Raw genomic sequence first — 15162 nt, forward strand, 5'->3', positions numbered from 1 at the left:
GGGAGGGGGGTACGAAACGGACGCAACCTGGCAACACGGGCCGTACGAGGACCAAGCGCAAGCGTCCCTGTCATGTCCACTCATTGATCGCAACGTGTTCTCGTAGCTCCCAATTGGAGTCACTGACGAAGAAAACACCACTGTGAGTACTTCCTTTACACCTGACGATGATGACGACGGTCTACACATGAACACAGTATACAGTGAACCCCAATTTATCGCAGGCGATATGTTCAACTCAATCAAAAATATAGCAACCCTTTTTTATGTTGACCCCTCGCGCACACTTGAAACACACATGAAAAGACCTTTTTTCAAGAATTCCTTGCATCTGACGCTCTGGCTTGCACAATTCTGAAGAAAAGTGGGCATGTTTCAAGCTGTTTATTTGTCACCGGTTGAAATTTACTGAAAAACTGACACGGAAAAGACAATTCAACATTGCAGATTTAAAGGGGAGCTAAACTCAAGTTAAAGGTGCACCAACCAATTAATCGCTAAATTGACAACTAATCAACTATCACATTAATCGGCGACAAATTTGATAATCAAATAATCTCTTATAGACCTTTGTTTACCTTGAAGTTGTCCAAATCCTAAGAAGTTCAGCTTTTCAACAGTGAGTTGAAGTTTGTTGTCCTCCATGAAAGCAGACTGATTATGTTTGCGTTGTTTCAAAATAAGACATTTGGTTAGGGTTAGTTTAATTATCTGACGGATGTTACGGACCAAACCAAGAAGTCAATCATAATGTGTAAATGTGCATTTTCTGCATTGCCACTTTGAAATAATCTTCTGTTTTTGAGCAAAGGGATAGAAATTGAAAAAATGTTTTTCAGGCAATTCCTCGATGACTGGAAAAAAAGCAATTGACGGATAAATTATTAAAATGAGTTGCAGCCCCACCGTATTTTTGTTGTTGTTTTACCGCTCCCTTGCGCTGTAGATGGGTTTAAACGTATTAAAAGATACTTAAGTATTCCTTCAAAGCTGACACGTGCAAACAAAAGAGAATTCAACATTTTATATTTAGGCATGAAAATGTTCACCTAAACTCAACCTAATATAATAATGAAAACCCACTACCTTAATGCTAATCTGAAGTGCCTTAGATAGGCTAACAAAAATGTTTTGGTAATTCTAAGCCTTCAAACAACTGCTACGTAAACACGCGCAGAGGAGCGACTCATCCAAACGGAACATACGATAAAAGACAGATTGTATCGCTAAACATACAAATGTTCAGCCAAAACCATATAATTTCGTCTAACCCAAGACGGCTAGCTAAATGCTAACACATAATGAAAAAAGATGTAGACGGGCTAATATAGATTAGCAAAGAGCTCACAGTAATTCTAAAGTTTAAACAACTGCGAATTAAACACAGAGCAGCAACGCATACAAACAGAGCGGACAGCAATACTTGCATGCATATACCCTCTCTGCTCTATAGACGTAGTAGGGGACCTTCCTTGCCTCTTTGCGCTGAATTAGTCTGCATGTAGGGCTCAGTGTTGCCGCACCTGTTGTGGTAGAATGTGGTACTACACTGAAGTTGGACATCCCTGTACTGTAAACAAATCCATAAAAACAATCGCTTAAAAATTTGTGATATCTAGCGGAAGCACAATTGATGAACTGCGATATTTTGGGGAATGCTGAATTTTCTTTTTATGTTCATATGCAAACTCAAATCAAGTTTAGGTGGCTGCTACAAATGACTTTAAGGAGAACTTGACGACCGACTGTGTGAACATTTTCCAAAAGTCATTTTTCAGCAAGAATGGGTTTATTTGAGGTTTTTTCTTCTCTTTAATTTGAATATGATTCTCTACTCGCTTCCCCATTGTTGTCTTTTCACTGAATGACTTTCTTCAGGCTTCTAATTGGCTAAACAGCTCTTCCAGTTGGGTCTCCTTTTGCTTTGGGGGTGCGCTTGACTTTTTGTGTGGAAAAAGATGATGATTTTTTGTTTTTCCAAATATGTGTGGAAATTCTGAAACTAATATTTCAAGATTATAATTAATGTTGACGCATGGGAAGCAAATGGTCCGCTGATCATTCCTGCGGTGAGCCGCTCGACTGTCACGTGACGAAGAAATGACGTCGTCCTTTCCAATCGACGCACAAGTGGCGCCTTGACCTACCAGTTTCCCAACTTAGCAGTTTTTCCACTTGCGAGCTTCAGATACGCCGCCGCTCCGCTCAAGTGAAAATAAAATGCAGCAATTCAGGTCGTATAACGTTATGTAGCGCGTATGACTCACAGTTGTGAGGTTGCGGGTTCAAGTCCGGCCTCGCCTGTGTGGAGTTTGCATATTCTCCGGGTACTCCGCTTTCCATTCCAAAGAAAACATGCATGGACCGTAAATTGAAGACTCTCAATTGCCCGTAGGTGCGAATGGTTGTTTGTCTCTCTGTGCCCTGCGATTGGCTGGCGACCGGTTCAGGGTGTACACCGCCTCTCCCCCAGATTCAGAAAGTTGATGCTCATCTGACACAATCACTGTGGCAACTTGAACTATAAAAGAAACAGGAGCTGATTATTAAGACAACAAGTTTTTTTTTTTTTTTGTTTTGACCAAGGCCGTCAGACAAGTGTTGGCGAGCAGCCCGTTTTATACAATCAAATTATTAACCTCTTAAAAGTAATGATGCTAGATTTTGATATCATTATTAGTGTCCCAATTAATCCACAACAGTGAAGAAATTTAACTATTTTGATATTCAATTAATTGTTTCAAGACCTTGTTTAACTTGAAATTGTAAGAATCCTCCCATTTCAGCTTCTCAACAGTAAATATTTCTCTTCAATTTCTGTTGTTCTCCATGAAAGCAGAACGATTATCTTTCTTTTTTCAAAATAAGACAGTTGCAAACATCTACTTTTACTTTGGAAAACATGTTCTGACAGATGTTAGGGACCAAAACAGTTTAATCTATGTATTTTCGCGACCCTAAGGCGCACCGTATTGAAAGGCGCAGTCTCAGTTACGGGGTCTATTTCTGTATTTAGCGCATACATAAGGCGCACTGTATTATTGGGCGCAGGCATGGTAAAACATACGCTAGCTTAAAACATACGGTAGCATGCATGCACGCTACAACAATGTTTTTAAAAAGGCAGCGGGAGCAAAACTGAGTTCGGTTGTACTTTATTGAAGTATTTAACAATGTACTCACGTTATTTTTTTGATCAATCCTCATCCACAAATCCATCAAAGTCCTCATTTTCTGTATCCGAAATGAACACCTGGGCAAGTTCTCCATCAAACACGCCGGGTTCCCTCTCGTCATTGTCAGAGTCAGTCTCGTTGCCGGGTGGCTGTTTGTGGATTTAGTTTTTCAAATTATTATTATTATTTATTTATTTCCCCCCCCCCCCCCCCTTTTTGCCGGGAACCAACCCGGAAAATGATTATTGTCAGTTTATCCACGCTTATTCAAGTATTGTTTGAGTTAAAAAAAGAAGACTTTTTTTCAGAATCAGAATCATCTTTATTTGCCAAGTACGTCCACAAAACACACAAGGAATTTCAATACAATCATAATGGGCCTCAATTATCCGTGGATTTTCGTTGTTCGTGGTGCAGCCCCTGTCCGCTGTGTACCAAACGAGTCGGCCTTATTTCGCACGAATCGGTCGCCGAGAACAAGGGACCACTCGTATCGCCCGAAACCTGTAAGCCAAGGCACCATTGTATTTGTTAAATTTGATGATGAGGATGAAGTCACGCAGGTGTCCTGCGGAATCATGACGTTTACGTTAGCTTGAGGTGACCTCAGTCGAGCGTGTGCATTTGCCGCGGTGACGACTGTTGATATTGGTGACGCAGCTGTCGCGGGACTGCAAGGTGGAGGTGCAGAGGATCCTCCACCAGAGGGCGCTGGACGTCAAGCTGGACCCCGAGCTGCAGAGGCGCTGCATGACGGATCTGGGCAAGTGGTGCAGCGAGAAGACTGAGGCGGGACAGGAGCTGGAGTGTCTTCAGGACCACCTGGAGGACCTGGTCATGGACTGCCGCAACGTGGTTGGAAACCTGACCGAGCTCGAGTCTGAGGTAGGTGCCAAAACCAGAGCGTTTGGTGACCTTTCCGAGACCCCTCTAGCAACCTTTATTCCAAAAAGTGACTCGCTACTTGAATTGTTTCTGCAAGAATACTAATCACGAGGTGATTTTTGGGTTACTGTTTTTTTGGTGGAATAAGAATGAAGCAATAATAAGAATAGTAACTCCAGCAAACTCGGGGAAAATTTATCACCCCTCTGCCGGCGACCCAAAGTAACGTCACGATTACCCCGGCGCGTGGCGTACGACGCCGTCGGCAGTTGTACTCGAAGGGGTCTCGCCCGGCTCTTCTGTCAAATTCAGCTTTGTAAACCGCTGTCCCGATTACCGGATGATGGCGCCAAGGCACTACTTTCTTTGGAGGCCATTTGGCCCCACTCGGTGTGTACTTGTGCGCTAAGCGCGTGTCGTGCGCTTCGTCGGCAGGACATCCAGATCGAGGCGCTGCTGATGCGAGCCTGCGAACCCGTCATCCAGGCGCACTGCCACGTAAGTGTCCTTCCTCCGTCCGCCGCCGATGATGGTGATGTCGAGTGGCTGACACGCCCCGCGCCCGCTACTCAGGAGGTGGCGGACAACCAGATAGACTCCGGAGACCTGATGGAGTGTCTGGCGCAGAACAAGCACCAGAAGGAGATGAACGACAAGTGCTCGGTGGGAGTCACGCACTTCCAGCTGGTGAGACTCCCCCGACCCCTGACCCCGCCGCTCCTCCTGTCATTTTCTTGAATTCACTTTCAAACTGCTTCACTGAAATGTATTTAGACAATCTTTTGAATAATTGAGCTCCTCAGTTGAAGTAATGGAAGTAACACAATACAAGAAAATTGTGGAATGAACACTTTCATATATAGGTTTTTATCTATTAAATTTTGACCTATTAATTGCATTAGTTCACGGAAACCTTTTAATACATGAAATTGGTCATTTGATTCAAGGTAAAAATGTGTAACACATTTGTATTAATTTTATTTATCTCGTTAGATTGATTCATCTTAAGTTGTAAATTGTAGATTTATGTATTTTTTTTTACTAAATCATAGAACTATAATTATGAATGAGTTCAAAATTTAGACTCAATAATAATAAAAAACATTTCATTTTTTATTCATTTAAGGCTCATTGGTTAACTGATTATTTTTTTGTAAATATAAACATTCATGTATAAAAATTTGTTTTATTGGTTAAGTAATTTCATTTAAAAGAAATGTTTTACAGTAAACTTTTACATGGTAAATAGTGATCGCATTAAATTATGATTGATTCATTTTAAATATAAAAAATATGAAACTATTTCCTACAGAGTTATGAATTTTATAAAATTGGTGCCTGCGTGGGTTTTCTCCGGGCACTCCGGTTTCCTCCCACATCCCAAAAACATGCACGCTCGGTTAATTGACAACTCTAAATTGCCCGTAGGTGTGAATGTGGGTGCGAATGGTTGTTTGTTTGTATGTGCGCTGCGATTGGCTGGCAACCAGTTCAGGGTGAACCCCGCCTCCTGCCCGATGATAGTTGGGATTGGCACACCCGCGACCTTAGTGAGGAGAAGCGGCTCAGAAAATGGATGGATGGATGGTAAATTAATGATTAATAATATTTAAAATGAGAATTCTGTTAAAATAAACTATTTTTCATAGTTTTTTTGTTCTTTTTTTAAATTAAATTGGTTGACTCGTTTATTGTAGGTCGCAAAATAGAAATAATAAAACTTTAACACATTTAATGTACTTATTTTTGACATTTGTAACTTAATTACAATGTATTTTAAAATAATTTAAAAAATAAGATTCAATCTTATTTTCCATACACATTTGAATGTTTTTCTTGTCACTGTAGGATGAGCTGTCCCATCTGTGGCTTTTTTCAAAATGAAATGTGGCCCTTAAGTGCAAAAGGTTGCCCCACACATGATTTGTCTCTTTTTTTGTTGTGTTTTTTGTGTTGTGTTGGCACAGATCCAGGTCAAAGATTTCCGCTTTTCGTACAAATTCAAGACGGCCTGCAAGGAGGACGTCCTCAAACTTTGTCCCAACATCAAGAAGAAGTAAGACCCGCCCGCTCGTCTGCTGGCCAATTGATTAGGCACGCTCTCAAAAACACACGAAACTCAGAACCGGGTCAAGCTTAGTACCGTATTTATCACGACCATAAGGCACACCATATTAAAAGGCGCAGTCTCAGTTACGGGGTCTATTTCTGCATTTAACACATACATAAGGTGCACCGTATTATTGGGTGCAGGCATGGTAAAACATACGCTAGCTTAAAACATACGGTAGCATGCATGCACGCTACAACAATGTTTTTAAAAAGGCAGCGGGAGCAAAACTGAGTTCGGTTGTACTTTATTGAAGTATTTAACAATGTACTCACGTTATTTTATGATCAATCCTCATCCACAAATCCATCAAAGTCCTCATCTTCTGTATCTGAAATGAACAGCTGGGCAAGTTCTCCAACAAACACGCCGGGTTCCCTCTCGTCATTGTCAGAGTTAGTCTCGTTGCCGGGTGGCTGTTCGGCAATGATGCCGGCTTTCGTGAACGCTCGGACAAGAGTCAACGCAGATACCTTAGCCCAAGCATCCACAATCCATTCGCATATGGTGGCGTAACTCGCCCGGCGTTGGCTCCCTGTCTTAGTAAAGCTGTGTTCGCCATCTGTCATCCATGGCTCCCACGCCGCTCGCAACTTCACTTTGAACGGCACTTTTACACGGATGTCCAGCGGTTCGTCAAGCTGATGATGATGATGATGGCAAGCCCTGAGTTATTGCCCTCAAGTCAAATGGTGACTTGAGACGCTTCTCCCGGCTGCTCTTTGCTCATTAATCCACTGCTCGAGTTGGTCTTCCAACTCGGGCCACCTCGCCTTGTTTCCGCGGAAACTCAGCCTGATCTTCTCGACTTGGCGAAGCTCGTTTTCCTGCTTCCTCCACTTGCGAACCGTGGATTCGTTGCTCTTGAATTCTCTCGCGGCTGCTCGATTCCCATGTTCCTCCGCGTAACTGATAGCTTTCAGTATAAACTGTGCTTTGTAAGCGTGTCTCTTCGTAGGTGCCATTTTCGGGGGTCCTTAGCCAAACCGATGTTGTTTTGTACAATGCACACCCCGGCGCTATATACCTACTGGGGGCGTGGCTTTAGCGTCCTCCTTCACGCACCCTTCCCCCTTTACCCTCCGCATGCTGTCCTCAGCCACGTCCGCTTTTCCTCTGTATAAACAGCGTGTCGGCAGGAAATGCTCCCAGCCAGTCAAGCGGTCGTAAAAAAGCTTAAAAAAAAAAAAAAAAAAAAAAGAATAATAAATAAAATCAAGTGGAGCGCTCATCACACAACAACATTTATAGATGTTGGAACTCTGTGCACACAAAAGCCGCACCGCATTGTAAGGCGCCCCGTCCATTTTGGAGAAAATTTAAGTGCGCCTTATGGTCGTGAAAATACGGTACATGCTTCTTCTTTTTTTCCCCTTCTTCTTCCACATCTGAGGATGATTGTAGCCAAACGTTTGAGTTTTAAAATGGACAGATGGGTCACATCGTTCAGAGAAAAACGTGTAAAATTATAGTAATATAACAGCATTATAAAATTCACAATTTCTAATATTTATAATTATTTACAATTATATATTAGCCAATTTGTTACATTAAACAAATGTTGAATTCATTTGTAGAATTGTGTATTTTACAAATTTTAGTTTTTAGAAAATGTAAAATAATTCATTCTCATTAAAGAAAACAATCACATATAATCCATCCATTTTCTGAGGCGCTTATCCTCACGCGGGTCACTGGTGTGCTCGCGCCTGTGCCAGCTATCTTGGGGCAAGAAGCTGGGTACACCCCGGGCTGGTCGCCACCCAATCGCAGGGCACATTTGGACAAATAACCATTTGCACCTACGGACAATTTAGTCTTCAATCAACCTACCGTGCATGTTTTTTGTGATGTGTTACGAAAGTGGAGTATGTTTGTATTTTATTTGCAATCAACTTTTTGTTCGGATAAAATGATGAATGACTACCGTGTTTTCCGCAGCATAAGGCGCAGGCGCAGTCTCAATTACGGGGTCTATTTCTGTACTTCAGCCATACATAAGGCGCACCGTATTATTCGGCGCATACTAAAACAAGGTAACGGAAGCAAAACAGTTTGGTTGAACTTTATTCAACTACGTATTTAAAAATACACTCAAATTATTTTTTGGTCAATCTTTTGTCACAAATCCATCGAAGTCCTCATCTTGTGTATCTGAGTCAGTGTCGTTGCCGGGTGGCTGTTCAGCAGTGATGCCGGCTTTCGCGAAAGCTCTGCCAACGGTCAAAGCGGAACCCTTAGCCCAGGCGTCCACAATCCATTCGCATATGGTGGCGTAACTCTCCCGGCGCTGCCTCCCAGTCTTAGTAAAGGTGTGTTCGCCGTCTCTCATCCATCGCTCCCACGCCGCTCGCAACTTCACTTTGAACGCCCTGTCTACACTAATGTCCAGCACTTGGAGTTCTTTTGTTAATCCTCCCGGAACGATGGCAAGCTCCGAATTCATTTGCTTCACTTGGTTTTTCACAGTAGCGGTGATCTGGTCGCGCATGGAGTCGTAGATCAACACAGATAGGTGATGGGTGGAAAAAAAACATCCGGTCCAAAATCGCACAACAACATTTTTACAGATTTTGGAACTCGGTGCACACACAAGGCGCACTGTCGATTTTTGAGAAAATTAAAGGCTTTTAAGTGCGCCTTATAGTGCGGAAAATACGGTAAATACATTTCACATGAATCATTTTAGCGAAAAACAATTGGTTAACAAATGCAAGCAATATGACAGGACTCTGGCTAATGTCAATTGTTTGGGAGGCCGTATGTGGTCCACAGGCCCCGTTTTGCGCAGCGCTGTCGTCAGAAACGGGCCGTGTTGTGACGTAACGCCGGCGGCGTTGTGTGTTTGCCAGGGTGGACGTTGTGACGTGTCTGAGCAGCGCGGTGAGGAACGACACCCTGCAGGACGCCAAGGAGCAGCGCGTGTCAGTCAAGTGTCGCAAGCAGCTGCGCGTGGAGGAGGTGGAGATGGTACGTCGAGCGGCGGCCACGTCGCGCTTTGTCTTCTCCGCTTTCTCGCTGCGCTGCGATGTCGCAAAATTCCAAGAGTGGTCGCAAAAAAAAAACGCCGCGGTTTTGTGGCGGCGCAGGGCAACGCCATAAATCTGCGGCGTCTTGTTGCAGCACATGATGTATTTTTGCGGCATCGTTTTGCGACGTCGGAAAATGCCGACACGGCGCAGCGATTCCGATTCAGATCTCGTCCGTCGCCACTGGGGAAAACGTCAAATGTTTTGTCTGCAGTCTGAGGACATTCGGCTGGAACCGGATCTCTACGAGTCGTGCAAGCAGGACATCAATCGCCTGTGTCAGAACGTGGCCTTCGGAAACGCACAGGTTGGCACGCGCGCACCTGTCGACAATTGACGCGTCACGTGACGCGCGCTGTGCATGTGCAGGTGATGGAGTGTCTGAAGGAGAACAAGCGTCAGCTGACTCAGCGATGTCGCCAGAAGATCTTCAGACTGCAGGAAGCAGAGATGGTGGATCCCGAACTGGACTATCAGCTCATGAAGTTCTGCAAGCACATGATCAGGGTACGTGGCGTGACGGATGGTGAGGAGAGGTCACGGGGTCGCGGTTGGTTCGCAGACTTCTGGGGAACGCCGCCCAGAACAAAAACACTCTGCGCAAGTACCGCAATCAGGACCGACATTCAAATACAGGAGCGTGATAGGCCGAAATACTGATCAAAAAACAGACAGGTTGTATTCCTAAAATTGTAATATTACAATAAAAAAGACAGAAGTGCAGATTTTTTCCCCCCAATAAACTTTCAATTATACTTAGTCATAATATTAAGGAGAGAGGAAAAAAAACTGACAAAGTTGTGATATTATGGGGGAACAACCCTGTCGGGATAAAGAATCCAGACTAAAAAGGAAATACCAATAAGAAACATGACAAGAATGAACTCAAAATTAGATTTGTTGCACGACATGAAAACATTTGTAATTAATGAGAAACTAGTCAAAAACAAGTCATTTTCCAGGAATGAAGTCAAAATATAAGCAAAAGCTTTTCAAATAATAGTTGTAATTTTACTTGCAAATTAAAACTTTAAATTCCAAGACAATAGTTGTAATGTTACAAGAAAAGTTTTTTTAGAAAAATGACATGAGAATTTAAGATATTTACGTAAAGTAAAAATAATATAGGAAAAACCTAACGCTGCGAGAGTAGAATTGCAATTACCACATAAAGTTTAGAATAGGCAAAGCAGTGGGCCACAAACTTTTTTTCCCAAATATTTTGCTCTCAAAGTGCCACCATTAAAAATGAGTCTGTGCTTTTATTCTGAGAATTGTGCGCTGCACATCCGCAGATGCCAACAAAACCTTAAAGTATATTTATTATTATTGTTAGCTACTGCAACATCATGCATAGTTTGAAAATGAACGCTGCAATCAAATATAGGAACATATAAAAAAAACTACTTTCAGAAATGATTCAAAATGTATGGGACATAAAACGTAAATAAAAATTTGACCAAAGTGCGTTTCAAAACAAATATATGGTCTTAAAAAGTGAAATACAACTGAACTGCACATAGGCAGTGATTCTTTTGTGTGCCACTAGAGGGAGCCCACGGGCCACTAGTGCTACTAGTACTGCACTTTGAGATTGACAGAACTAGGTCATCTGACCGCTGCTAACTTTGAAGCAGCATTTTCTAAATTTAATCTCTGTGTGTGTGTGTGTGTGTGTGTGTGTGTGTGTGTGTTTTGCGTGCGGCAGCGGTTCTGCACGGAGTCGGACGGCAAGAACGTCCTTCAGTGTCTGAAGCAGAACAAGAACAGCGAGCTGATGGATCCCAAGTGCAAGCAGACGATCACCAAGCGGCAGATCACGCAGAACACGGGTGCGGCCGCCACGCGGGTCGCCACAACCCAAATAAAGACATCGGATTGCAGCATCGTGCCCACTTTTGGCCAATCGGAAGCCACCAAAAGGACATTTAAATTCCTTATGATTTGGCGCCGCATTGAGTAAAATGGCTTCTGTTCTAAAACATTTTGGTTCTCTACCACATGACACGGGATATTTTTAGTTTGCCAAAGAGACGTTTTCAAGGAAACGAATGATGCCATTTTGATTTTGAAAAGGGGAGATGCCCTCTGCCAACCATAGAGAGCGATGACGTTTCATTTCAATGTAACGAGTGCAATCTGAATCGGCTGCCCTTGCGGACAATCGACCGCAACAAGAAATGACTACAAATGAAGTAGCGAGATCCATCCATGTTATTTTGAAAAAGTCGCTCAAAAGGGCGGAGGAGACGACGTCAACGCCGCTGACGCGTAACGTTCAAATGCAATAAGAGCAGAACATCAAGCCGGTAAAAAGGGGGAGCTCCCGCTGCTGGCCACAGAAACAATCGTGACTAACAATCGTTTGAGTTGTTTGAAGAGGTAAAACAAACCAATTGAGTGGATAGTTTTGTCGGAATGAAAAGATTCGATGGCATTTGAAAACCTTCCAATGTGCGCGCAAAATTTGAAATTGCGCTCAACTTGCCGACTTTGGTGTTTCAGACTACAGGCTGAACCCGATCCTGCGGAAGGCGTGCAAAGCCGACATTCCCAAGTTCTGCCAGGCCGTCCTCAACTCTGCGCCGGCCGACGGCGAGCTGGAGGGTCGCGTCATCAGCTGCCTCAAGCTCAAGTACGCCGACCAGCGCCTGTCGTCCGACTGCGAGGACCAGATCCGGGTCATCCTGCAGGAGTCGGCGCTGGACTACCGACTGGACCCTCAGCTGCAGCTGCACTGCACTCAGGAGGTTTCTGCGAGCGTTTTCTGACCGGCCGGCCGCCCGCCGCGCGCCACACTAAGCTAACATCTTTGCGCTCGCGTAGATCTCGCAATTGTGTCCCGAGGAGGCGGCGGCGCAGGAGCAGACGGGTCAGGTGGAGGAATGTCTGAAGGTCAACCTGCTGAGGATCACGCAGGATGTGTGCAAGAAGGTGATGTCCGGCGATTGCTTCGTCCACGTTGCGCGCTGCCCGCGTATTCTTCTTCCACCCGCGCTATTGTGTTAAGCAAAAAGTGTCTTTCAAGGGGGAGAGAAAAAAAGCACTTTTTGTCATATATGCGGAAGCAGTCTTTATGACTTAACAGGACGAGTGAAATGATCCAGTGCGGGAGGGGAAAAACAACAACAACAATAACAAACAGTCCTTACTGGCTCCATCTTGGAGGATAAAGTGAGCCGTGGGTGGCTTGCTGCACAATCCCAGATACCCAAGACTTTGCAAAATTTTGCTTTGAATAATGCCATTTTCTTTTTCTATAAGCAAAGAAAATGAAATTGGAACTCTGATTTTAATGATGGAAAAAAAAAAAAAAAAAAAAACTTGATATTAGAGGTGCAGCAGTTAACAACTGTTTTGATTATCGATGAATCATTTTCGGGACCTTGATTTACTTGAAAGTGTCCAAATCATCTGAATTAAATAGTTTTTAAAAAAATTGGAGGGGGGGGGGGGGGGATTGAGATGAAGTTAAAAAGAATTGAATCTGATTAATATAAGAATAATTTAAATGAATCGTCCGTTTTAGCCCTGCTAGACATTTTATTGTATTTTTCCCGGCCTGAATGCGCGTCGCTATAAAATTGTTGGGCTGCTTTTGCGCAGGAGGTGTTGAACATGCTGAAGGAGAGCAAGGCGGACATCTTCGTGGACCCGGTCCTGCACACGGCCTGCGCCCTGGACATCAAGCACCACTGCGCCGCCATCCCGCCCGGCAAGGGCCGCCGTGAGTCCGCGCCCGCCCGCTAAGAAGTATTTGGCATATTGGCGCGTGGAACGCGCCGCTGAGCCGCCGTCCGTGTCGCGTGTGCGCAGAGATGTCGTGCCTGATGGAGGCGCTGCAGGACAAACGTGTGCGTCTGCAGCCCGAGTGCAAGAAAAGACTTCAGGACCGCATCGACATGTGGAGCTACGCCGCCAAGGTAGCTATGGCGACGGTGGGCCCTCGCGGTTATGGGATGTCACATTCTGCGCGTTGGCAAAAAAAAAATTCCAAGTACTTAGTTCCGGGTTTCCTTTGGTTTGTTGTAGCGTAAGTGCTAATCGTAGAACGTTTACAAGTACCTGAGATAAGTTGTAGTCTTCATGCACCACTTAAAGGGACGCTAAATTCTATTTTCTTGATTGAGTTGACCTTTATTTAAACAGTTAAGGTTTCTGGTTTGCAGACAGACAGCAAGTGCGGCAAGGCAAAATAAAAGCAAGTACAAATAAATACAATAAAAATACTTGTACAGTGCGATATAGTTCCAAAAAAACGTTACATCGTAGCATAAGATGAAAAAAGGATTCATAGCAGGCTAAGATGAGGTGCAGCCATCATGTACAACGTCCCAAACGTCCCTCACTAACTTTTGAAGCGATTATGTGAGTTCAGCTTTTTTTTTTCGTCGTCTTCTTAAGCCTGCTGTTGAGAAAACTTTGAGTCGGGCATCCGGGCGGCAGTGTCAGGCTGGTCTGGTCCAATCTGCTCAAAAACAACTGATAAAACTGATAAACGGATATAAACAACTTATAAGTAGTTAAAAACAAGATCTCCGTCCCATACAAACTCCATCAGGAGCCGCCATATTTACGCTGTGCGTAAACGATGACATCAACGTGCATTTCCGTCGAGGCGAAGCATGCGCAGACAGAGCTTTTGTCGGCTCCATTTAGAATGGCGAAAATTTACTTCTGATCGCTTTGCCAAAAGGAATATTCCACCCCTGTGAACTCAAATGAAATTCCATTCGGATTCTCCCTGTTGATTCCAATTGAGGTGTTTATATGGAGCATTTTCATTAGGTTTGGGCTTCTAAACCGAGTAGAATCGAAATAGAAGACTTATTTATTATTTATTTCAGACCCAGCGAGATCCATATCACAGAGTCAAGAAAAACAATTTAATAATAAAACAATTTCCGCCCGTGTGGAGTTTGCATGTTCTCCCCGTGCCTGCGTGGGTTTTCATGGTAGGTTAATTGACAACTCTAAATTGCCCGCAGGTGTGAATGTGAGTGCGAATGGTTGTTTGTTTGTATGTCCCCTGCGATTGGCTGGCAACCAGCTCAGGGTGTACCCCGCCTTCTGCCCGATGATAGCTGGGATAGGCTCCAGCATGCCCGCGACCCTTGTGTGGAGAAGCGGCTCAGAAAATGGATGGATGGGTTGGCTGGACTTTTTCGCCTTGCGGCCGCAGTGGACTGCCTGTAGGGTGAAAAGCCACCGAGAGGTTGATGCCCGCCCGAGACGGAACATTTTAGCGAGCGACACGCCTTGCGGAAGTAATGGCTCCTCTACCCGTGCGTACGGCCGCGTCGCTGTTGACATGTAAATGCTCGGGTAACGTCTGATTTCAGATCTAGAGATCTTATAAACTTTGGGGACGATTCTGCGTTTTTCCATTTGTCTGGCTCACAGAGCGGCATGTCTGGATGACGCCCATGTCTAATAAGTAGACTTTACACCGATGTTATCGGGCTGATCGGTATCGGCCAATATTTAGCATTTTATGCCGATCGGCTTTGTCATAATTCGCCGATTGATCGGCTCCACAAAAGACATTTACTCCTCGTCGCCATCGTGCACAGCATATTTGAATCCAAAAGCTAGTTTATTTTTAGTCTTTTGACGTAGTACTGTAAATATCTGCCCACCAATAGTTAATTAAAAGAAAAAAACATGTCGGCGGTGTGGAACAGACAAAACACGTCGGAGACAGGCAACACGCAATGCCCGGCCGGATCAGACTACAAGACAAATTTGCTCTTTCACGATTGCACTGTCAGACTACTGCAATAAAATCTTGGATTCCGATACCACCGCATCCCATATTTTTTACGATCATTGGGCTTTATCTTGTCAACTCAAATGTGACCGGATACACTCGTTACCATGGCGACGACAACAAGAGTGGAGCGCGCCGACGGTATTATAAGGACAACGTGTGTTGGTGGTCACCGGTGCTCAGAACAGGAGA

At 44.1% G+C, this 15162-nt stretch overlaps 1 protein-coding gene across 2 annotated transcripts in view; it reads left to right on the forward strand.

The window, feature by feature from the left end:
• The window catches only part of glg1a (golgi glycoprotein 1a), a 28627-nt gene that overhangs the window by 10676 nt on the left and 2789 nt on the right, over window positions 1-15162 (forward strand). The window contains exons 12-24 of one of the 2 annotated variants that reach the window (XM_061775032.1): window positions 107-142; window positions 3837-4061; window positions 4497-4559; window positions 4635-4748; window positions 6029-6117; window positions 9024-9141; window positions 9415-9507; window positions 9570-9707; window positions 10909-11032; window positions 11706-11950; window positions 12027-12134; window positions 12807-12927; window positions 13017-13123. In XM_061775032.1, the coding sequence (XP_061631016.1) occupies window positions 107-142; window positions 3837-4061; window positions 4497-4559; window positions 4635-4748; window positions 6029-6117; window positions 9024-9141; window positions 9415-9507; window positions 9570-9707; window positions 10909-11032; window positions 11706-11950; window positions 12027-12134; window positions 12807-12927; window positions 13017-13123 (1581 nt within the window). The remainder of the gene's footprint in view (window positions 1-106; window positions 143-3836; window positions 4062-4496; window positions 4560-4634; window positions 4749-6028; window positions 6118-9023; window positions 9142-9414; window positions 9508-9569; window positions 9708-10908; window positions 11033-11705; window positions 11951-12026; window positions 12135-12806; window positions 12928-13016; window positions 13124-15162) is intronic. The other variant, XM_061775033.1, reaches the window with a different exon arrangement.

Source organism: Phyllopteryx taeniolatus, chromosome 5, assembly GCF_024500385.1.
Source record: "Phyllopteryx taeniolatus isolate TA_2022b chromosome 5, UOR_Ptae_1.2, whole genome shotgun sequence".
In the NCBI taxonomy this organism is placed as follows: domain Eukaryota; kingdom Metazoa; phylum Chordata; class Actinopteri; order Syngnathiformes; family Syngnathidae; genus Phyllopteryx; species Phyllopteryx taeniolatus.